Source organism: Anas platyrhynchos, chromosome 25 (assembly GCF_047663525.1).
Source record: "Anas platyrhynchos isolate ZD024472 breed Pekin duck chromosome 25, IASCAAS_PekinDuck_T2T, whole genome shotgun sequence".
Classification (NCBI taxonomy): domain Eukaryota; kingdom Metazoa; phylum Chordata; class Aves; order Anseriformes; family Anatidae; genus Anas; species Anas platyrhynchos.
In genome coordinates, this window is record NC_092611.1 from 8,129,912 (window position 1) to 8,153,103 (window position 23,192).

Here is a 23,192-nt window from a genome sequence, read left to right on the forward strand (position 1 = left end):
CCCCCCAGCCCAGCCAATTCCCCCCAGGGAGCAGTCGGGCTGCAGGCACTCACTCTGCCATCCCCATCCTCCTCGGCGTGGTGGTGTTTGGCACCCCTCCTGACCCTGGCCGAGGGCTCTGGTCAAGCAGCTGGGGGCACGCGGGCAGAGCACCAAAGCGCACGGGGGATGAGAAATAGGATCATTTAAACCAGGAGGACCAGCTTCCGACTCTCAGGAATAAACCAAGAGCAACCCTCTGCAGCAATAAACTTGACATGTTTATTAATTAAACTATCACTTAAATAAAAAAAAGTGCATAGAAAATAAACATGTTTAAAAACTCCTTTGTTTTTTGTTTTTTTTGTTTTGTTTTTACAACTATGTACACTTTTTATTTTTACATTCAGTCTTTTGCAGAGCTTTCAGCATTTTTTTTAAACTATTAAAGTATTTCCTTCTTCCCTGTGACAGGGAGTTAACACTGATGTACTTTAGACACGTTTCCTCTTTTTTTTTTTGTTTTTAAAAAGAAAAACAAAACAGAAGCTTGGAAGAACACAAGAAAAAAAAGATTTGTTATACATGATAAGTTGTCAAGAAGTGTATTTCTAGAACATAACCTTGCCTTTGCAGAGTTTTTTTTTTCTTTTTTTTTTTTTTCTTTTTTGAAACAATTATTCACCTACCTGTATTTACTAAAGAGACTGTTAAGTTCAATAAAAGAAACACCACAAGTATAGTTCTTGGTTGATAGACAAAGCTACTGTACCTTGTTAAAAAGATACCAGGAAAGCACAGAGCACATTTTTCCCTATATGCAGGTGGTACCCCAACATTCATAACCAAAAAGAGAGGAAAAAAAGGAAAAAACCAAGTTGTACAAGTACTGACTGGTAACAATAAAGGTCAGGGGAGCCCTCGAGCTGCCCGTTCCCGGGCTCCTCGTTTTTTCCTCCCATTTTCCAGCTCTCAGAGCCAGGCCTGCTCGCTGCCTGGCACCGCCGAGGCCGCCTGGAAACGCACAGCCCGAGTTCTTCCCGCCTCCGTTAGCAACTGTAACACAATCCTTATCTATAGTGTTAAGAGAATTAAAAGCCATGGACCGATACTGAACTAGGCTTCATTACACGGTGCATTACTATATTAGTTCCTATATATATTGTATTTATAGTTATAAAAAAAACTTGCAAGTGTTGGATGTGGACCAGTAGTATGGGTTTGAATGGCATGATTCTGCACAAAGACCATCTCACTGAAGAACCTGGTATTGCTTTGAAATGAAAGAAAAACAACGAACAGAAAGATACCCAGCCCTTTGCAATGACCCGCTTTTCCTTTAAAAAAAAATCGGTTTGTACAAATAAAAAATAAACGCCCTAAGGTTCCATTTTTTTTTTTTTTTTTTTTTTTTTTAGTATTTTCAGATATCATGATCTGTGTCAGTCCTTATAAAATATACATTCATAGACTGGGAAGCTGTGCTGTGCTCACCGTTAGCCCAGGCAGAACGGGGTGGAAGGGCACACGCAGGCAAGCATCTCACGGGTGACAGGACACGCACGCGCTGGCTGCCGAGGCCTCTCCCTGCCTTACTTCCATTCGCCCAAAAAAGAGAGTCAAACGCCTGTGCTCTGGCTGCGAGCGGGACAGGAGCGTGGGTGCCCTGGCCCGGCGGCACAGCTCAGCTTCTCTGGGTACAGACACTTTCACTGGCCACAGCGGCACCTGCCCAGGCAGCCGCCGCAGGTATAGCAGCAAAGCGAACAGCGAGCGGGGGCCCCACCGGGCCCGTCTGCTCCACCAGTCCTTGCAGGAGGGGATTTCTGGTGCCTGGCCCCGGGGCTGCTCCCGTGGCTTTCCCTCGGGTTCCCCAGCCCCCCATTTCCCAGTCTGGACGCCCTCCTGCTCGGCGCCTGCCCCCGCGGAGCGGCAGGGAGCTGCCGGCGGGGCACGCCGTGCCCCCCTCTTTCCGCACACGGTTCTCAGGTTTAACCACGGTGAGAGCTGTCCCCCAGCAATGCTGTCAAAACCAAGAAAGAAAAAGGACAAAGAGCAGCCGCGTCCGCGGAGGCAGGGCTGAGATCTCGCCCCCAGACGCGCTTTTTGGCCTTCTCAAGGTATGTGCGTTCCCAAACTGTCAGTGCATCAAATCGTTTCAGTAACAAATGCAGCTTCAATTTGACTCTTCTTTAAACAGTTATTACCAAATAATAATCACGCAGTGCAATAAAGAAAGGAAACCAGCAGTTCCTGACCCCGTGAGTGCTGTATTTCATTCCCAGGTCAGAGGAAGAGGTCTCGGGGCCTGAAGCGCACAGATAACGGAGTGCAAGCCTGCAAGCGTGGGGAGTTCAGTCAGTTCGGTCCATTTCCTACAAACTGCTCATGCAGTTTTGGGGTTGCCTTTCGATTTGGCAGCCCCCAAAACAGCTACTAACCTACCCACAGGGACAGTTTACAAAAGCAAGGGTGCTTCATGGTTTAACTGCTCCAAGGAACGATTGCTCTCGTCTCAAGAGAGACGCTGTGGGATCAGGAGCGCACGCGTGGGTGCGTGCCCCACACCACCCCAGATGGCGGCGAGCCGAGGAGGGCCGGGGCCCTATTGCTTCGACAGATTTCCACAGGACCATGTTTCTGTGTCCAGAGAGCTGTGAATTTACCTAGAGAAGGAGGGTGCAGTCTTTCTCCAGGGGAGCTGCTCCGGACAAAGCAGTGATGAGCGGCACACTGACCCTCCGTGACGGGGACACGACCCGGGGACCGGAGCAGGACCTGCCCCTGGGCGCAGCGAGGGGCCCGTGCAGCTGACCTGGGCTGGGGATGCCCCTCACTGCCCCAGCCCCACACTCATCCAAGCCCCCCTTTAGGGAGAGCTGAGCTGAGTGGACACGGCAGGGTGGGAAATGCTCCCACAAATGCTAATCCTGAACGCCAAGCAGAAGAGGTGAAGTTACTAAGGGTCAGTTCTCTCTCTCTCTCTTTCCTGAAATACACACAGGACACTGGTGTGTGGCAAGGCAGAATCATGCCTCCATGTTCAGATACAGTTCCCATGAGTCAAACTCCTCCTAAGCTGGGCAATTCTTCCTCCTGCCCCTATCTTGACAAGAAAATAAAAGTTTAAGGTCCAGCCAAACCTCCTAGAAACAGTTACTGAAGTCAAAAAGGCAGAAGAAGATTAAAAAATAAAAATAAAGTGTACCCCTCTCTCTGGAGAAAGGATCAGACTGTGTCCAGCCAGGTATTTCCTATAACCGTCCTATGAAAATAAAAACAATATTAAAAACAGATTCTTTTAAATTAGGATAATACCACTGTTTAAAAAGCCTCGTCATAAGTGCTTTTACCTATGAAGTGCTTCTCATAGAAAAATATACAAAATATATTTACATTTATAAAACCTTAAATACTAAACTGTAAACAGAACAGAGTAAAATCCAATGTCTTAATTTGTTAGGCTTGGGGCTTTTTCTTTCCTTTTTTTTTTTTTCTTTTGAGGCGTGGAGCAGACCCAAAAGGGAGGAGGAATTACATTACTTTCACCAGGACAATAGTGTCTTCTGATTCACTTCAAATAAGCTCGATTCTTCAGCTACCACAATTTCAGCTGTGCCAATCGCTAATTGATTTATTCCTATGCATTTCTAAGTGCTGCACGGAGTACATGGGGCTGGTTAGTGTTTGGCCTTGCATTTTCAGAGAATTTACACTCCATTTTGGTGCCTCTTCCTGTGCCTTCCATAGCAGATTACGAAACCACACACCGAAGACGGGTCGCGACAGGCACGTGCCTAGAGAAGTCACTTGTTTGTCTCTACATCACACCCTAGGACGCTGCTCGAGGAGGCTGAGCAGAGCAGCTCCCGGGGAAGCGCCCTCAGAAGTCCCTCCTAGTTCTTGCTCTACAGCCACAAGCGGCCAACAGCAGAATCCGCTGCCACCACTGCTTCTCTCCCCTGAAGACGTTTGTCCCTTGGGGTAGCCCCACAGTAGCAGACACACCACTGTTGCCAGAGGAGCCTTTCAGTCCCTAGGTCAAAGGAGAAAGACAGCCTCTGACGACAGGAACATGGGAAAATGCTGCTTCCCTCCTACACTGCAGAGGGAGGGTGCTGCTGAAAGCAAGCGTTTGCTCACAAAGATTTACAGCTCTGAAACCAGTTGGCACAAGCCCTTTCTCTGCTAAAGAATGCCAGGAATTCCCCTGCACTCGGGCAGGAATTTCAGAGCGAAACACTATCCAAATCCTTCTCAGTTTACCTTCGGCTGCTATCTGATGCTCTCCCCCATTCAGTCTTCCTAGATTAAAACAGATAAGCCAGACCCACGCGGCGCAGCAGGCCACCTATGCCACACAGTACACCAACCAACTCACAAATAGTGTTTTGGAGATGCATAGCACAAGGAATCACAGACACGTACAAAGTTCTCAGAGTAGCTGGTTGGTGGGACACAGTTTCTCTCCCTAGGAGAAAAGAGCAGTCACATACTGTGCTTTCAAAACTTATGACACGACAGTCGAATGAAAACAAGAACTCCACATTCACCACTTTGAGCCAAGAGACAACAGAAGGACGGGATCCGTGAGGACTCCCCTATACCTGGGTCTGTCTACCCTCCCCTCTCCCACTCATTAGCCCCATTCTGACAAACAAATTCTGAGGGTTGGGGCAGGAACGACAATAGCAAAAACATAATCACACTGAGGATCTTCTCCAGTCGCCTGTGTCTTTCATAAGGGTAAGTGTGCGCATGCGAGACATGAAGATGTGGACTCTGACAGAGAAACACAGCCGCCAGTTAGGTCCCTGAGCCCAGCTGATCTTCATTCCTGCCTCCGTCCTTCCCTCTCCCTTGCGAATGGCAGGGTAGGGATTCACTAGAAGCTTTGGTTCGCCCCAGGCCCTTTAGGGCTCACTTGCAGGTCACGGAAGTTCTAGTTTAAAAACTTCCTGCACTTCTTGGCACCGCAGTTACAGGGCAGTTTGTTGCTGGCGTCTTCAATGGGGAACTTGTAGTCATACGTAAGTTCTTCCCCCCGGTAGATTTTGCGCATGGCGAAGATGACAATGTGTTTTTGGCCATCAATGTTGATGACCCGGGAGTAGCAGTTGGGCTCACAAGAGTGATTGATGAAGCGGGCTGCATTCCCATGCATGGTGGCATCCACCACTTCAGAGTCATCGATGCGGAACATGTAGCAACCAATCCCCTACACAGAGGACAGAAAGACAATTAGGCAAGTGAGGCGAAGAGATAGCTACGCTAACAGACAGCTTAGATTATTACAGCGATGTGGCAACCGAAAGTCAGGTCATTCAGAATATCTGCAACCTCTCTTCACTTGTCTTCGTAAGCTCATGCTTGAATTATTTCATCCCTTCACCCTTTGGATCTGCGAAGATCTTTGGATCTTCACCCTTTGGAACACGAAGACCCCACTGATGTCTTCCCCAGTCCAAAGGAGAAAATAAGAAATGATCTAGAGCTCCAGCAAGTACGGGTTCTTGTTACAAAGAAATTTGACCCCAAAGCCTGATTAATAGCCAAGTTCACTGTCTGCTATATTTCCTTAGATGACCCAATGGGAAAAGTGGCCTGTTATGCTTTTTAAGAAGTTCTGCAAAAGCCCTCAAAACTCACCTTACTGTCATAGTACTTCTCTCGTTTGTCAGTGAGGATGGAGCGAATGACATTGCCCGAATATTCGATCACCATCTCACCTGCATCGATGTTCCTTTTGCAGAACAGGCCCCGGCCATGGATGGGAGACCTAAAAAAGCAACAGGGTAAGAGAATATTTCAAAAAAATACAAGTGAAACTTGGAAACGTAGGACCGCAAACACTGCAGAAAAGAAGTTATTTCATTACAAGGCCCACAGCGTTATGTCACACTTCTACAACGTACTGCCAATGAGAACACCACTAGAGCTCTTCTGTCCACTCCTAAGCAAATGCCTTAGCTATCACCAAGAGGAGTCAGCAGGAATAAGTAGTTTGTGCTGAGGATTACTTCTTTCAGATAAAAACTAAGATGCTTCTTCCCCTCAATTTTGCACCACGACTTCACAGGTTTTCAGTTTTTACCTTTCTCTGTCCGAGATGCCCATCTGAGAGTACCAGAACAAAACCATACCTGTAAACACCAACTGCCTCCTTGGAGGTCTTCTTCAAGTGTCGGAATCGCATGGGCATTGGCAGGTCCATACTGGTTGCCCTCCTAGAACAGAGAGATGCTACTAAGTGATGACGTTTATTTGAGAGCCCATGCCACGTGTATTACCTGGGATAGTTTCCAAGATACAAACTTTCAGTCACTGCAGCCCACTGAGAACACAATCAAAATTAATTCAGTGTAATACACACGCGCACGCATACACACTACATGTAGAGCAGTTCTTTCTCTCAAATCTTAACTCAAACAAACTCATTGCTAATCAGCAATCTTTTCTTTCAATACAGGTCATTTTCTCCCTTTACTCATGAGATTTTCAACAGAATGTTTGCCTTACATTAGCAGGGAAAAGAAACATCGAAAGGAAGCCTGAAGGTGACCAATCAGACCAGTTGTCAGTTATCTCACTATAGTAGGAGTCTCCCCTGTATTTTCTAGGGCTTTGTAGCTTTGAAGTTTTAAATGCCACCTCAAAACCCACAACGCACAACTAAGCCTAATCTCTTAGTTTTAACACCACAGCGTTATTTTTTGCCTTTAAACCCTGCTACATACCGGGCTGATTTCAGTTGTACTTCCTCCTCTTCCTCATCGTTTGGGTTGTATTCTGGCGGCTGTCGGTGTTTAGATGCCAAGAAATTAAACATATCAAATGCAGATTTCCTGCAATTTAATGAGATCAAAGGAATTTTGTGTTACTAACTAAAAATAATTGAAACATTTGGTTGCCACAACAACTTGACACGTTTATTGCTTCACACCTTCTCCTGTCTGTCCTCTTTTACAGCTTTTTATGCATCAGGGTAACACACAATAGTTTCTGAGAACTATATATGAAGGCACAAGCCAGGAAAGCTTTGTTAAACAAAGCAACTGACAACAGGATTGCACAGAAAAACGCACAGACTCACAAGATGCAATATGATTGATTTACCTGAGAAAGCTGATAACATTTATTTTTAACTGAGAGCAGACAGTGCTCTAGAGACTTGTTGCTTGTGCCCTGACATAGGATTAAACAAGCCAATGGACCATTAACCTTAACAATGACAAAGCTCACACTTGCCTCAGGTGGACTTCGGCCCTAGCAGAGCCATGTGGATTCAGAGGCGGCTCATTGGCCTCCTCTGGTTTATGAAATCTGAACTTGTAGTTGTGGCAGTGCTTTGCTCCATAAAGTTGCTCAATCAGAAACACAACAGTATCGTGGATAATCCCCAGCATCCTCAAACCATTCACACCTGGAACATGAAATAGAGCACAACAACAAAAATGAAACAAGAAAACCTGACTATGCAGCCTAGAAACAGGAGGACACAGCAACTCATTAAATATCACTTTTTTGCTAGCCTGCAATTTTCACAGAAGCACTGGATTAGCTAGTTCACTCTACATAAGAATTTTACATCACTTGATTAGGGGAAGTTATTCTCCATAAAAACAGTCAGCAGCTGAACTGAAACTTTCAGAACATTGAACCCTAAGATGCTCCCAGACAGCCCTGTTTGTTCTTACACATTCAGAAGCACAATAAAAGTGAACTTGGCACTGGATGTTACCTGCAAAAGATAGCTGTTTCAGGCGGGCATTTGAACGGGCTTCTTGAACTTTGTCAGTTAGTGACTTCCAAGCATCTGCAGTTACACAAAAAGACAACAAAGCAGTGAAAGAGTATCCAAAGCGTTGGGCACTGAAGACTGCCAAAACAGGTACCTTGCTATGTCTCTGTTTTGCCATATTTTACCAGGTTTCCAGTGAAACAACCTACTATTAGCAGATTTGTAAGTGCACGTGCAGTATGCTGTTTTCCAACAAAACGTTCACATCTAAATATGCTAATCAGATAATATGAAGTTTGCATTCCATTCATGGACCATAAATTAAGATTTTTGCATCCAATTGCTTTCATCCTCTCCAAAATTCACTGCATCATAAAAGAGAAGTAAGCTTCTTCAGCAATTGCTCTGGAGGATAAGTCTAAATGCCATACTGTCTGATCTACACTGTTTCTTGACAAACTATGGCTCAACACTGTTGGGCAATTGATAAAACGAAATGGGACAGTGATCTATCTATCTATCTATCTGTATTTTAACAGGATCCAGACATTGCTAGGAACTAGGATTGTTCTAGGGCTGTAAATCAGGAGATTTTTTTTTTTGAATGTATAAAAACAAGTAACAGCTTCTCAGAAGTCACAATTTTACTTCTAGCAAGGAAAGTTAAAACCATTACAAAAGAAAAGCACAGTTCTTACCTTCAATACTTTCTGCACAGATTTGAAAGCCATCATCACTTGATATCTCAAAAACCAAACCTTTCTTCGGTTTCTTCTCACCAAGACATTCTTTCCTCTTTTGTTCTTGTTGAAGCCAAAACATAAGCGGGGAGCTGAAAGTGCTCTCTTCTTCCTCAATAGCTTTTGAGCCTAGAAAAGACAGAAGCTACTATGAAGATGGAAATTAGGTAGAATGATTTTTCTTTTCCCCATTGGTTGTTGCAATGGGTAGCAATATACACTTCCAGATCTAGTTTAGAACATCCAGAAAGTGCCTCGGAGCTCTCATATCTAGCAGTCATCCTACAATGTGCTTTCTAAGAATCAATACTTCAACAACAGATTTTACTCAAAGGAAAGAATTCTAGATAGTGTTGTAGTAAGAGTGTAAAATCTCAAGTACTGAAATTCCCACAAGCTAAAAGTAGAGACAACTATTTGTACAGATTTTATTTAAAGTGATCAAACCTTTCCTCGCTTTAAAGCATGACTAAAAAGAGTACTAGATCCGAGATTTTCTTCTGCAAGAACAAGAGAGACAAAGTAATAATTTCCCAATTTGGAGAATCCCAGGACTTGGTGCTCTTGAAGAAGCAACATACCTGCATTTTCTTGCTCATTTGCTGAAGCCTGCGTTGACTGAGGTTCCGCGAGGACTGACATTTGCCTTTAGAAGGAAATGAGAATTAAGACTACTTAATAACCTACTTCATTCCCATTTTTCAGTGACTGAATCAGTGCTAAATAAGCTCACATTTGTTTTATTAATTTATTTATTTTTGTTTGTTCATTTTTAATTATAAGACGGCTACATAATTAACTTTGGTGGCCTTGGAAAATCATGGGAAGACAGCAAACAGTTATCCAAGGCAAAGCCAATCCTAGGGTACTTATTCTGTAAATCAAGGGCTTTTGTAGCTATTAATCTGGTAGGCTCACCAGCCATGAAGAGTCAACTACAAAACCTGGGGACTATACAGAGGAAAAAAAACAAAAAACATTTTGCAGATATATTCTAGCAGCAGTTCAACTGGAAATGAACAAACAAGATTCTACTCTCTAGCATTTATTTTTGTGGTACCTATCAGTCTGTAGGTAGCAGCCTGATTTAATACAATCCGCGACCTGTTCTGTTTATTAGTCCTATTCTGTAATAAGTTATATGCTAACATATGATCAGCCAAAATTGTTTGAGTAAGCAATGATCTTCTCAAAACTATATTCAACTTTATTTTAAAAAATGGTTTCATACTGAAAGTAAATGTAGCTGCTCATTAGAGACTAAAAGCTCCCAAGATAATTTGGTTAGCAAAGACTTCTCACATTCTCCAAATAAATTTCTTTAAACTTAAGCCAGCAGAACCTGAGTGAAAGGTGTATTTCATGCTTACCCTGCAGACTGGCCACATTGTTTCTGTGATGGCTGATCTATGCTTGCTGCATCCTGCACATCTGCTTTCACAGCAGGAGTCCTGGAAGAAAAACAGTTAGGAACATTCAAAACACCTGACTATTCATGTACAGCATACCCGAGACTGGAAGGCAGTAATAGATCCACTGGGAGTTATCACAAGTGATTCAGCAGTTCAGCAGAACTACACAGGTAGTGACAACAACTGCTCCTGTGCTAAAATAGATCGCGTTTCCAGCGCTACATGAGATTCAAGACTTGCACTCAAAGAGGAATGAGTAGCATGAATCTGGTTGCAAGAGAAACAATTCTGAGCGACCATAAGCAATAAGCTCAGGGGTGAAGGGAGGCATGGTGGAATGCTGACAGCCACAGCAAACATTTACAGACTAAAACAAATTCGCAAGTAACAGCAACACAAAAAAGCTATTTAAAAAGATTAAGCTGTCCAAATAGCTCTAGATCATCTGTTCAGGCATCAGATATCTTGCAAGACATGGAGGTGATCAAGTAATCACACAAGTGATGTGCAATATTTGTCAGTTACCATAAGATGGATACTACCACCTTTTAGCACCAGCGCTCATTTTGGTCTGTTCTTTAATGCAGAAGGAATTGGAAGTGCTACATCTCCCTGGTGAAATGCATAATTGTTGGCAGTCACACTAGGTGACAACCATGTGCTACATCCATAAAACCATCTAGTTTTGTATGTAAAGCATAGACCAACAATTCTGTTTCTCTCTACAGATCCATATTTCAAAGTCAAATCAAATGTCATTTTAATTTAAGGTTTGGAAAATAACCCTCTACTGTAAGAGACTAATGCACTCTGCTCTTCCGACAAGGCCAAGAGCCAGATTCTTCCAGTTGTCTCAGTTCCTCCCCAGTCCCTGTTGCCTGCATGGCCTCGGGAGGATGGAAGAGGGGCAGGAAGAATAAAGCACGTCCTGGAGAGGCATTACACTCGCAGATACAGGCATGCAGTTTAAATTTCATAATCAAAATTACCAGGGCAACAGGGTAACAGTGCAGCATTTTGGTGCCTTAGAACACTGCTAATAATACTATTAAAACTTCTCGAGCACTTAAGTACACTAACAGCATACAGGAATAGAACACAACACCTGTTCCAGTACCATATTCTCAACCAATACATCTAACACACTCCTTAATTTGCCAACAACAAATAAAAGTCCTCCTAACCCCAATCCTCAAAGTCTTAACTTCCTCATCCTTCCTCTTCCAGAGGTAAAAGGTCTACTTACTAACTTCTTTAGTGATCTGCTTCCCATTGACAGCTGAGTTTTTTACATTAAAAATTATCAAAAGGCAGATCTGCAATAGAAACTAGAGAAAGATCCTTTCCTATATTGTTACAGTCTCACAGATGAGCAAAGCAAACACTTCTCTTACCGTGTAGCTGAGACCTGGGGTACAGCCACAGCCCCTCTGTCAGGAACGTGTGCTTCAGAGGAACCAGCCCACAAGTGAGAAGTTTTGTGCTTCTTTCCATTCCCTTTCTCTAAAGACGGCTGAATGCGCTTGATTTTTGGCTTCATTTTTGTGGGACCGAGCATAGAGCTGCTCGCAGACTGCTGACCGGATGATGGGGAGCCTCCAGGAGATGCTGAACTGGCATGCATCACAGATGAGGAAACCTTGTTTTGTTCGAGGCCAGTACTGCTGGGAACATCAACCAGCTGGGGGAAGTTCGACAGCTGAGCTGTTGCTGAAGCTGCACCGAGGTCTAGCTGCGAGGAAGCGATTCCAGTCTTGCTGGCTAAGAGTTGTGTCATGTGCTGAAGCTGGTAAGAGCCTTCTGGCTCAGCAGATGACTGAGCAACTGTCATGCTCATGCTCTGTGCTGAAGGCAGAACACAGATGCTCGATGCAGCTGTCATTGCTGCTGTAGATGGAGTTTGTGACGTCCCCAGCTGCGAAAACATCCCAGAACCTGGAGGTAAAGTCATGTGAGGCTCTTGAAGACCAAGGCTCTGATGACTGGCTTTGATCAAGAGGTTGCTTATGGAACCAAGGTCCCCTAACAAGCCAGGGCTGGTCAACGTTACCGAACTTTGTCCCAACACGTGGCTAGGAACCGAGCCGCCAGTAGTAGGGGCTGCTGTGGCCTGCATGGATACCACATTCAGCACCGAGGAACTTGACGCCAGCCCTGATACAGGCCCCGTGGGAAGGTGACCAGCATCTGGCCCGATAACACTGGGAGATGTGCCAACTGCAGCAGCAGTCCCACTTTGTGGGAGCAAAGAGGTTTGCTCGAAATACATTACTCCAGACTTGGACCTTTTGATAATATTGGGGACAGTTCTATGGGATGTTGAATTTGCAATGGTGCCCAAATCCAGCGGGTGGTTGGAAATTTGGGAAGGAGCAAAATTAATTAAAGTCATGTTGGAGACCATATCAGGAGGAGCTATAGCAGAGGGGGTTCCAGAGGGAGCCAGCTTCTTGTTCTTCCGTGACTGCAGACGAGATATTGGCCGTTTCTTGCCCAGGGCAGCAGTTGGTGTCGAAGCAGTGGCACCGAGGTCTGTCCTCTGACTGGCTTCAGACACTAAGAGCTGAGGATCAGGGGGTGGCTGCACACCAATAAGAAGACCTGGTGAAGGACTGCCAATATTCGGTGGGAAGCCGGTCTGCGAGGCGGTGGAGAAGGGATGTATATGCTGGTGGTGGGACATGGGCAACAATCCTTTGCTGGTGGGAGGAAATAATGACTGAGATGAGGGCAAGCTTGGATTTAATCCCGTGGTCAGCGTGAGCCCGCTTCCCATGGGCCCCAGGACTGAGGCATTAGTCTCCATCACGCTCTGTGCTGAGCTAACAGAAGGTGTCAGCTGAATCTTCTGAGTGACGCCGTTGGGAAGGGTTTGGAGGACGTACAGGGGCTGCATGTTTTGATTGACCACGAGCAGTTTTTCTGCGGCTGGCTTGAGGTGGGGTGGTGTCGTCTGCACTGCAGCGTTGGAAATCTGAGAGGGGCCGGGACTGTCTGTGGAATTGGGAACATATTTCTGGTTCTGCAGGGGAACGGTGGGCGACACGGGCACTTGGATACCTGGGGTCCCGCTGTTCCGAGTTAAATCTTGGTTGCTGCCGTGTCCTTGCTCTACTGGGCCACAGGGCGGGCTGGCTATGTGCTCTGCATCGATGTGACCTTGGATGAAGTGGTCTGGAGTCATGTGTCCTTCAGGGCTTGGGTCTACTCCTGGACTCAAAAGAGTCGTATCACCCTCACTGGAAGCAGATTTTTCTGTAACGGTAACTCTTTTTTCCCCAGATTCTGTGGAGGGCAATGCAAGTATCGACCTCTCCCCTGAAGAAGACAGTGAAGACTCCGAAATTACAGCAAGTCTGTTGTGATTTTGGCTGGGCACCGTAGGGCTGCGAGTCGTCAGAACAGAGAGATCAGAAGGAAGTTCCAGGGGTAATTCAAATTGTTCCTCTGCTGATATGGAGGAAGAAACACTGCTATCCACTGGCTCAGCTGTTGGCAGCTGTTGGGAAAATACTTCAAACAAACCCATATCCTTGCCACGGTTGCTATCCAGCCCTAAACCTTCTCCAAGTGTTAGAAGTTCAGATGACGACGACTCTGGACTTTCTCCTAATGCCTGCATTGACGGTGTATTCTTCAGCACAAAGTCCATGATGTCTGAAGGCAGGATGTTTCCGCAGTCATCACTGTTGTTATTGTCAGAATCAGATTTCAGAAGTTCTGTGTTAAAAGTATCCAGTAAGTTCTTATCAGAAGGTGTGCTTGCATGAGCCCTACGACCTGTTTCCAACGAACTCAGTTGAGCTTCCAGAGAGTCCTGACCTTGTGTTTTAACCCTGCTCACAGAATGGCAGTTATCAATCTTTGGATCAGTTTTGTGGACTGCAGGGCTCTTTGTGACTTGTACTTTTTCCCCAGTTTCTTCAGTTCTATCCAGCTTTATGTTTTCGGTTCCATTTTCTTTTCCACTCCTTTTTGTTACTTGATTTACTTTCCTTGTTGTGGCTGTGACACTTGTATCACTTTCAGTCCCGTCATCTACGCCATCTAACTGTGAGATTTTTGGAAGATCACACTGCTCCTCCTCCCTGAATAAGTTATGGGACGCAAGCCTCTCCTCGGTGTTCGAGGGAACCACTGTTCTAGTGAAATTATAGTAGTACAAGTCATCTTCGTCTGATGTACTCAAGTCATCTGCACCATCCACTTGTCCTTCTGCAGACCGCTTTCCTCGTTTCTTCCCAGTCGAGTTGCTATAGAATGGAATATCTTCTTCTCCATAAGACCTCACACCATACAGAGGTGTCAATCCAAAGAACATGTTAGATCTCGCCCGTGCACTTCTCCGTGGATACCTCCGCTTGTATGAGCTTTCTTCTTGAGCTTTAGTTCCATCCTGAAGCATCAAGTTGTTATCTTGAACGGGCAAATTTTCATATGCATTATTCTGAGATTCCTGTGCTGGTGCTTTATTTGGACTTTCCTGAACTACAGAGTTATCTTCTGGGCTTTCAGACGAGGGCTCTGATGAAGCAGCCAGTTCTGCCCCTGCAGACTGATGTTCAGCATCACTTTCTTGCTGTGCAGCTTTAGACTGGTTTTCATTTTCCATCTTGAGAGGTGTCAGAGTGACTTTAACAGTGCGTTTTCTAGGTGCCTGTGATTCCTTAGAAGCCACTTCAATTGGCACTGCAGAGCCTTTAGAGGACCCCTGTGAGGGTGGAGACTTCTCACCAGCTTTTTCAGCAGGAATATTATTACATAACCTCTGACTAATTTGTTCAGTCACCAAGCCCTGATTACCAAATTCTGATTTCAGGTTTCCTTCATCACTGCCTACTGCTTGACTTGGATCTGCAAGAGATTTCAGGGAATGCTTCTCTTTAAAACTCTCTTTCGCTAACTTCTTCCCTTTCTGACGCCTGTCTCTAGAGGCAGAAACTGCCTGCTCACTTGCTGCAGGAGATCTGCTATTTACCCCTGCAGACTTCAATGTCTTTACATCCATCTCATCAACCAAAGCAGTTTTATCTGGCTGTACGGGCTCCAAGTGCTGATCCCTGTCTTTTCTAGGGCCTCTCTGGTGCAAAGACTGAAAAGGTATTGTTTCTTTGGAGGAAAATGATCCTGAAGATTCTTGAAAGGTTCCTATTTTAACATTTGTTTCTGTGCCTGATGAACTGTTTGGTTGAGTAGACATTTTGGAGTTTCCTCCAGAGGCAAAAATATGAGCTGAATAATCTGGGTCCTTTGAGGTCAGTGTTTTCATCTTCTCTCCCTTTGAAGGTGCACTTTTGGCTAACAAATCCGAACTACTTGAATGTTTTACTTCTGAAGACTGAGATGCATCTGCCTGGTAAGTTTTACTTCCACTTGTAGCTGCTGTCTTCTGGGAGCTTGAACTGGTAGAGCAGCTTTGAACTGGAGCACTTGTGGTACCTGAATTCACAGATCCCACAAAGCGGTCAGTATTTTTTACACTCAGTTCATGTTCTGAAGAGGACCCTGTGTTGGAAACTGAAGAGACACTGTGCCTGGAATAAGTATTCCCAGCTCGTGTAGGTGAAATCATACGGAGTTTTGATTGCTGCTGTGATAAAGAAGAAGTGCTATGTCTCCTAGAACCAATGCTCTTAAGTCCAGAGGACAGTAAAGGATCTCCAACTGTAACTATTTCATGGGTCACTGGCGTAGGACTCCCTGAGAAAATAAAGCAAGGAAGACTGTTAAGTGATCTGAATCCTTCACAATCGATACATACCCCATTCCCTCATAACACAATAAATTGAAACAAAAAACCAAAACAACAAAAAAAAAACAGCAACATGAAAACCCTTCAACCACATAGCATAAACATAACGATGACATTTCAGATACATACTAAAAATCTGACACTGTCAATCAGTATTCATCACATAAGGCTCACAAGTCTGTATCTCAGGGTTCAGTACCTCACCTTTAGGTGCAAATTTTCAAAATTATTTAAAAAAAAATGTTACTCATATAGATATATTATGTGACCTAAAATATTGGGATTTATAATTCCCTCTGGAAAAATATCATCCGAGATTATTAAGCCCCTAACTTTTCTTATAGTTCTTACATATTCCTGCTACAGCATTGCCCAAACATTGCTTTCCTCGTCCCACAGAAATTTTTGCTTCAATCATCCATTTCTTGACAGGCCATCTCTACAATGTGTTTTTTCAGAAATGTCCTTCCCTCAAACCTATTGCTGTTTTCCATTTTCTTCTGGAACAGGAAACTAAACATCACATTCTGAATAAAGCCAAAAAAGACATGAACCAACCAACCAAAAAAAAAAAAAATCCAAAAGAAACAAAACCAAAACAAATCAAAGCCAACAGCAATACCTGCAGAGGGTAAAGGCCTAGAGCCAGGAGACCTCTGTGTGGAGGGGTAACTTGGTGTCCTGATCCTAAGGCCCTTTGAGACCAATGGATAGCAACAGGAACTAGAGGTCTGAGAATGCATGGGACGATCTGGTGATGGTGGGTTTACAATTTCAGGTGCATTTCTGCTGTCTTTGGATAGAGTTTCTATTGTGGCATGAAAGAGAAACAACAATATAAGTCACTACTGAATTCTAAAATCTATGACCTGATATATTCCTATTAGGTTTCTCTTGAGGAATCAGGGTATTTGTTAAATAAATATAGACTCTGCTATTGATTTCCCTCAGCTTACACATTAAACTATGTTAAATTTTAATGAACTTCTACATTGACAGTGATGACTGCTTTTAAAAATTTTAAACATCTTCCAAACGTTCCTTTTCTGCACACTGAAAAGGATATGGATTTTACGTTTATTGTTTTTGTTCTTGTTTTGTTTTTGGAGCTCACATACGTGTATGGAAGAAGCGGTTTGGAAACACAGAAGCAGCACAACACTACTATTTAACATGGTATCTAACAATCTACAAGTTATATACCAACACTGACACTGGAGTTAAGATTTATAGTTCTAGATCATTAGAAGAATCTCAGATCTGTAGAGTAGAAAGCACTATTACAGTAGTTCAGTTTGGCTCCAGTTTTCTAAGTTAGCAGGCACTACAATCATGGAGCAGATTCTGTCCAAATCAATTTTAAAAGACAGAAGGTCCCAGCTGCTACCTGACTTTCTGGTGAGGATATAGTACGGCAAGAACACGTAGAGAATGTATCTTTAACAAGTCCTTAGAAGATTACCTGTAAGGGGAACTGGGCTATGGGCAATTGTTCTGTTATCATCATGTTCTACAGTGCTGTTGATATCAGGTTCTATGACTGGTGGTCGGCATTCCATGATCTTGCAGGTATACACACAGCGTTTCCTGGCATCTGTTGTGCTCCAGTACACTCTGGAGCACCTAGAATACAATTCAAACATAAAATCTTTTACTCACTAGTCAAGTAAGCCTTGACATTTTAAATTTGCAGTTTCCAGAAATTACACAGAATGAATAAAGGCTTTCTATCACAACATGCTGTACAACTAGCTTAGGCATTAGATTTCTGAACAGTTTATGAAAGCTACGGTCAATTTCTACATTTGTTACTTCAATGCCAGTTTGGAACTAAGGTAGTAAAAGACATTGCCGTGAAAAAGCATATACTCACTGATAGCCAATGGGAAACAACTTATCTTCACAGTCTGAGAGGTCATTCAAAATTCCTAAACAGTCTATTGTCATTGAACCTAAGCAAAAAGAGGAACAGAAAAGTCCCATGAACAAGATGCCAGCACCAGAAATGGAGGAAGTATTCAGGGACTAGACCTCACCAATCATCATGTGGATGTTCTCTGGTTCCAAGCCACTCAGAAATTTTCTTCTCAAACTGATTCCTTCAAAATCCACAAAAACTCTCCTAAGAACTTCAAACCCATTCTCAGGAACCACCTGGAGCAAAAATCCACAAAACATCTCATTAACTTTAAAAGGAACCACTATAAATATACAACGCTGTCTGTTGTACCAGATCCTCTGTGTGGTTCTTGAACCACGACGTAGTACCTCTTCCCAAACTTCCTCGTGCCAGTTATGTCACTAACTTATTTTTAACAGCACTGTGGTCAGGCCCTCATTCATAAAGAACACATTCAATCTTAACTTTTAAAAAATGCTTATAGTTACAGGCTGTCTACACCTTCAGACAAAGAAAGGCGTGAAAGAAAAACCTCACCTCTCCTTTGATCAAATCACGATGCCTCTGGCAGTAAACCTTCTTATCATCCAGAAAAACACAGTTCTTGGCTCGTGAGCACATGAAATGATAGTTACTTGTACAGGAAGTGAGGCAGCAGCCTACTGTAGCGCCTGACTTCTGACAGAACTCACATCTCTGCAAAAGCAAAAAATAAAGGTAAAAATTAATTGATTCTAAAATCAGGCTACCACGTATGTTAGTTGTTTTCTTCTGCAATAGTGGAATACACATACTCACCAGCTGCTTTCCCCGGATCACAGCCATGTGCACATTTTTCAGAGAACCATCATCATCTTCAAACACTTCTGCTGACCATAAAGCACAGTTCACGTGTGTCCATTCATTTTGGCCAATATACAGAAGACGTCCAGCATCCTAAGGAATGGGAGGAAACCATTTTTTTCCCCCTCAAATGTTCCACAAGACACAAAAGCCTAGCAGGTTTCAACTGCACTGGATTTAAATTCTCCCCAAAAGAAAGTTCAACAAGCTAGCACTACTTTCAGAGCTTAAAAGATACACGTAAATGAGGCAGAGAAGACTACAGCCAAGTACATGATATAAAAAACTACCTTAGAAAGAAAAAACATTTAAAATTCTCTTCTTATAGAAACATGTCAAGAGGCTTAAGTGTAAGAAATGTACACTGTTCACAGAAACGTGGCGATGCTACTTGGTGAATTTCTTAACAACACCCCTGATGTTAATGCCACGCAACTTTCTAACCAGAACAAAAGGTAGCTGCAGATTATTTTTATTTCAAACGACACACCAAGATATTAAAAAGGCAAAACAAAACAAACCACCCCACTATCTCTTAGAATCAAGTATCCAGCTATTCACAGTACCATGTCTGTTGTCCTGCTTAAGCCAGTTACTATCAAAATAGGCACATCAGATACTTACATTAGCGCTATCATCACCGTATTTCAGGCACAACGCACACTGCCTGTTGTCTTCTACATCTGGAGGTGGATTAAGCTCAGGACTATCTTCTCTGCTTCTGTCAGAACCTTACAGTTAAAAGAGAGGAAGATTTTTACTTCTGAAGGTCAGGAAAGCGAAAATTTATCTAGAAAAATCGTAAGCAAGTGAACAGGACAGAAGAGCTGAACAGCAGCCTGAAATTTCAATAACTAGTTTGTAAAGTAAGAGAAAGCATGCATCTGCCTCTACACAGCTCTTGTTCTGGGTGAAGAGAGGCTGGTGAAAATGTCCTTCTGGGCCAAAGCTAAGGTGAAGAATATATCAACATGTATTGGCTTCTGAATGATTTCAGGTCACACAAGTCTCCAGAATCCTTCAATCACATGCAAAAATACTACTACTCTCTCTTTACTACTAGAGGGTTTGAAGTGAAGCACTGGCTTTGGGGCTAACAGTGCTGCTATCTATTTTCTTACTAGAGATAGGCGGTGTAGGAGGATGTAGAGGAGTGGGTGAATCTGGCTCTCCAGGTCCTTTGGGTTTTGGAGCTGGAATGATTTTCTTCATCAGAGGGGGTTGTTCAGTGCGGTTGTTCTCTTCACGCTCCTGCCACTGAGCATAATTATGGTCAAGCGAAGGAGGCAGCACTGCGTTCGGCAACATACCACTGCTGAAAACGCAACAAGGAGTCAGCTGTCAGACCTGGCTGCACCAGATGACCTTGTGCACTGTATTGCTAGCAACACTGACATTCAACATACAGTAACCACTCACTTAATTACTTACAGTCCACACATGCTCTCAACAAAGACTATGACCGGCTGCTTAATTTTTAAGGTTTGTGATGCAGCTGTTTTCTTTTGAGGATAACAGATCCAGGAGAGTCACATCAGATGAGGATAACGAGGAGGAGGGGGAAGGAAGGACAGGACTGACAGGCTGACATGCAGTATGCTTAGTTCTAAATAATGCTTTTGGTTTCTCTGGTTCATAACAGTGAAGTGTTTATAAAACCTGGGAACGTGACTGCTGTTTTACTTTTTGAAAGCAACCACCACCGCCACAACCACAACATCATAAAAAAACCCCAACCCCACAAACAGGCTCTCTTGATGCTTTTTGCTTGGACAGCTGGCAAATCACAGGATGTCACAGTCAGATGCAGAACAATTACTTACTTGCTTGTTACTTTATTTGGCTCCCAAAATCTGGACTTTTTTACACTGAACCATGGAAAAACACGCTCCATTTGCTGAAAGAAAACAACATTTCACTAGACACGTTATACAACAAAATGACAAACTTAAAGAGATTTGGCCAAGAGCTCCTGTAAATGTACAACTAGTAAGATTTCATGAACACCAACAACTCTGACAAGGTTATTTTATTCTGAAAATATCCATAATTGACCCTTTGAATTCCAACAGCTACAAACAGTGGCATAATACAAAGCAGATTTCAAAATAACTGTAGTCCTGCTCACCCGAATAAAGAAGGACTTGACCATGCTATTGGCTTTTTTAACTTCTGGCTGCCCTCCATCAGAATTAATGGCTGCTTGAATTATCTTCACAATATCATCACTAAAATCCAGCTGCAAGAAAGCCACAAAATTTTGCATCAACAGGATTATCTTCTGTACAGCTACATCATCCATTACCTTTTAAGGCATCACATGAACTTCCAGGTGAGTAGAAGACTGAACCAGAACATTGACTTCAGCAGAAAAATAATTTGGCTGTGAAAAAGCAATCAGCTCTGTGCAGTTGCAAACTGGCTGGTAGAATTGCTGCACAAACCAATCTGTAACTCTAAACTTTCTTCTTAACCAAGAATGGGCTGATGACAGATTTTAAATCAACTACACTAACTACCTCACAAGGATTTGGTCAGAAGTCTAGCAACAGCATGTTTGCAATGGAACTTTGCAGTAAACATGTCTCCTCAAGACTATGAGATGTGTAGAAGGAGGAAGAAAAAGTAATAAATAAATAAATACAATAATTTAAAAAGGGCACTCCCTGCAAAGAATACTGATCTGGTCAACATTAGCGTTTTATATAAATGAACCCTAAACAGATGATCCCTGCAAACATGAATTAATTGGTTTCCAGAAAACAGACTACCATCAGTGATATTTGACTAGGCTTTTTGTTGGAATCTGCACAAAAAAGGATGACCTATTCTGTTCCCATGAACACAAAAGACTAAGAGCAAAAGCAGCTTAACCAAGTATCACTGCTGGTTAAAGAGCAGCATACGACAGTGTAAATTACATGTCTTTGGGCCAACATTAACATGAGTGCCAGCCAGAATTATTTTTAGCAGTACATTAACCTGTTTCCTTGTTCATAAAGAAAAGGCTTAAGCATGCTCAGTTATAAATACCACAGGTCAGAAAGCAGTTCAGAGGCTATTATTAGAATAGAGCACTACAACTCTGACATACCACAGAAGTGTAACCTCCTTGATCCATTTTTCTTTTTACTCCTTCCAGATCCAGAGGTTGCTGCTCCTCCTGTTTACTGACTTCTGTTAGGACAGGAGGATCGGGACCTTCAGGAGAGCTTCTGGATGGTATGCTCTCTTCTGTCTCAGGATTTAAATCAGGTGGTTTTGCTGCCTGTTAACATCAGCAACCAGACAGACAGACATTGGCTATTGAAGCGTGGCTGCTACTCATGATGTATTCCCCTGTACGTTCATAGGCACAGAGATTCTCATTAACATGAAACAGAGAAGACTCAAGTTCTGAATTCCCATCCAAAACACAGGGACAAAAATAAAAAGATTTTAAGCAGCTTTTTGCTGCTACCTGTAAGGCACGCAGCAGGACAGTGATCAGCCATGAGGATGAAGCTCACTTCTCAGAAGTCCTATTTCTGAATATGTTTTTCAAGACTAAATGTATTTCACCAGAGACCTCAATTGCCCCATTCCTTGAATAACTTTACCACCCTATTTTTCTTTTATTCTCAAAAGTCATAATCATAGATATCCACTTCTCTATTCCCATAGTAATGAACAATTTTTTAAAAAAAACAAACAAACAAAAAAACAAATAACATGCACTGTGATTTAAGTACAATAACGTTTTGAGTATGATGCACAGCAATACCAGAATTAAATCAAATGCCAGGCAACACTTCAAGCTGGACTATAATTATAGAACATCCTGAGTTGGAAAGGACCCACAAGGATCATCAAGTCCAACTCCTGGAAACAGGAAATGAGGCTTCAGCTTACCTGCCTATAACGCAGCAAGTGGCTAGTAGTTCTAGAGTTCAACAGGGCTGTTAAAACCTGTTTTAAAGAAACCTGCAGCTCCTTTTCCAGTGCAAGACGCCATTCTGCAGGATGCTGTTCTGTACAGTTAATGCAGGTGTATGCTACACTCTCAGGCAAGTTAGAGAGTATCTCATACATTTCATCTGGAGACAAAAAAAAGAGCAAATAGTAATCTGAATTACTTTAGGGATTTTTCTCAGTATCTGTCCTTCAGTACTCTGTATAGCACACTTATGTTTAAATCAAACACCCTCTGTGTAAAAAAAGCATCTTGTGTAACTCATCGCGTGATGCTGTGTTTGAAACAAGTCCTAAGCTTTCAGGTGATACATCATTCCACTCCATAGGTATTTTTCAAGCAGATCACAACAGGTGAGGGTGTTAATGCAAAACTCAAGGAGAAAGGTCTAAAATTGGATTGCTTTGGTCTATTTGCTGCCCCATGTACTTAAGGGGTGAGGAGATAAGAATTTGACTTACCAGAAAGGTTTTCACATTTGGAGTGGACCCAGCGGTCACATTTTCCACACTGCATCATCTTACTCTCATAGTCATCATCATCATAGCATTTGTCACAGAGAGGACAAAAATTTCCTGAAAATAAGGTATGATTTTACCAGAAGCTCAACTGTCACACCTTACAGGCTAGTTGGTTACTTACTGGTGTGCTAAGAAATCAGCTCTCTGAAACCAATACAGTTGCATCTACTTTTACAACACTGAAATCAATGGCCACAAAAAACAACCAAAACCCCTGCCTGAAAGAATGGTTACCCACTTTTTTGTGGGGTGTAACGAGACTAATAAAATACTGTATGAACTAGCTTTACAGAGTAGAATGAAAATTGGAAAGATATACAGGCAAGAAATTAAGTGGAATAGTCAAGATTTT

At 43.0% G+C, this 23,192-nt stretch overlaps 1 protein-coding gene across 4 annotated transcripts in view; it reads right to left on the reverse strand.

Annotated features, from left to right (window-relative positions):
• Positions 1 to 239: 239 nt before the first annotated feature.
• The window catches only part of KMT2A (lysine methyltransferase 2A), a 44,159-nt gene continuing 21,206 nt past the window's right edge, over positions 240 to 23,192 (reverse strand). For 3 of the 4 annotated variants that reach the window (XM_072027643.1, XM_072027641.1, XM_027444104.3), the window contains 23 exons: positions 22,781 to 22,894; positions 22,259 to 22,443; positions 21,462 to 21,635; positions 20,496 to 20,606; positions 20,191 to 20,264; positions 19,489 to 19,682; positions 18,992 to 19,098; positions 18,323 to 18,460; positions 18,062 to 18,220; positions 17,661 to 17,778; positions 17,498 to 17,576; positions 17,087 to 17,247; positions 16,247 to 16,432; positions 11,267 to 15,572; positions 9,831 to 9,911; positions 9,042 to 9,106; positions 8,419 to 8,589; positions 7,721 to 7,795; positions 7,228 to 7,402; positions 6,717 to 6,824; positions 6,123 to 6,206; positions 5,629 to 5,758; positions 240 to 5,197 (listed from right to left, as the gene is read on the reverse strand). In XM_072027643.1, the coding sequence (XP_071883744.1) occupies positions 4,922 to 5,197; positions 5,629 to 5,758; positions 6,123 to 6,206; positions 6,717 to 6,824; positions 7,228 to 7,402; positions 7,721 to 7,795; positions 8,419 to 8,589; positions 9,042 to 9,106; positions 9,831 to 9,911; positions 11,267 to 15,572; positions 16,247 to 16,432; positions 17,087 to 17,247; positions 17,498 to 17,576; positions 17,661 to 17,778; positions 18,062 to 18,220; positions 18,323 to 18,460; positions 18,992 to 19,098; positions 19,489 to 19,682; positions 20,191 to 20,264; positions 20,496 to 20,606; positions 21,462 to 21,635; positions 22,259 to 22,443; positions 22,781 to 22,894 (7,271 nt within the window). In that variant the 3' untranslated portion in view covers positions 240 to 4,921. The remainder of the gene's footprint in view (positions 5,198 to 5,628; positions 5,759 to 6,122; positions 6,207 to 6,716; positions 6,825 to 7,227; positions 7,403 to 7,720; positions 7,796 to 8,418; positions 8,590 to 9,041; positions 9,107 to 9,830; positions 9,912 to 11,266; positions 15,573 to 16,246; positions 16,433 to 17,086; positions 17,248 to 17,497; positions 17,577 to 17,660; positions 17,779 to 18,061; positions 18,221 to 18,322; positions 18,461 to 18,991; positions 19,099 to 19,488; positions 19,683 to 20,190; positions 20,265 to 20,495; positions 20,607 to 21,461; positions 21,636 to 22,258; positions 22,444 to 22,780; positions 22,895 to 23,192) is intronic. The other variant, XM_072027642.1, reaches the window with a different exon arrangement.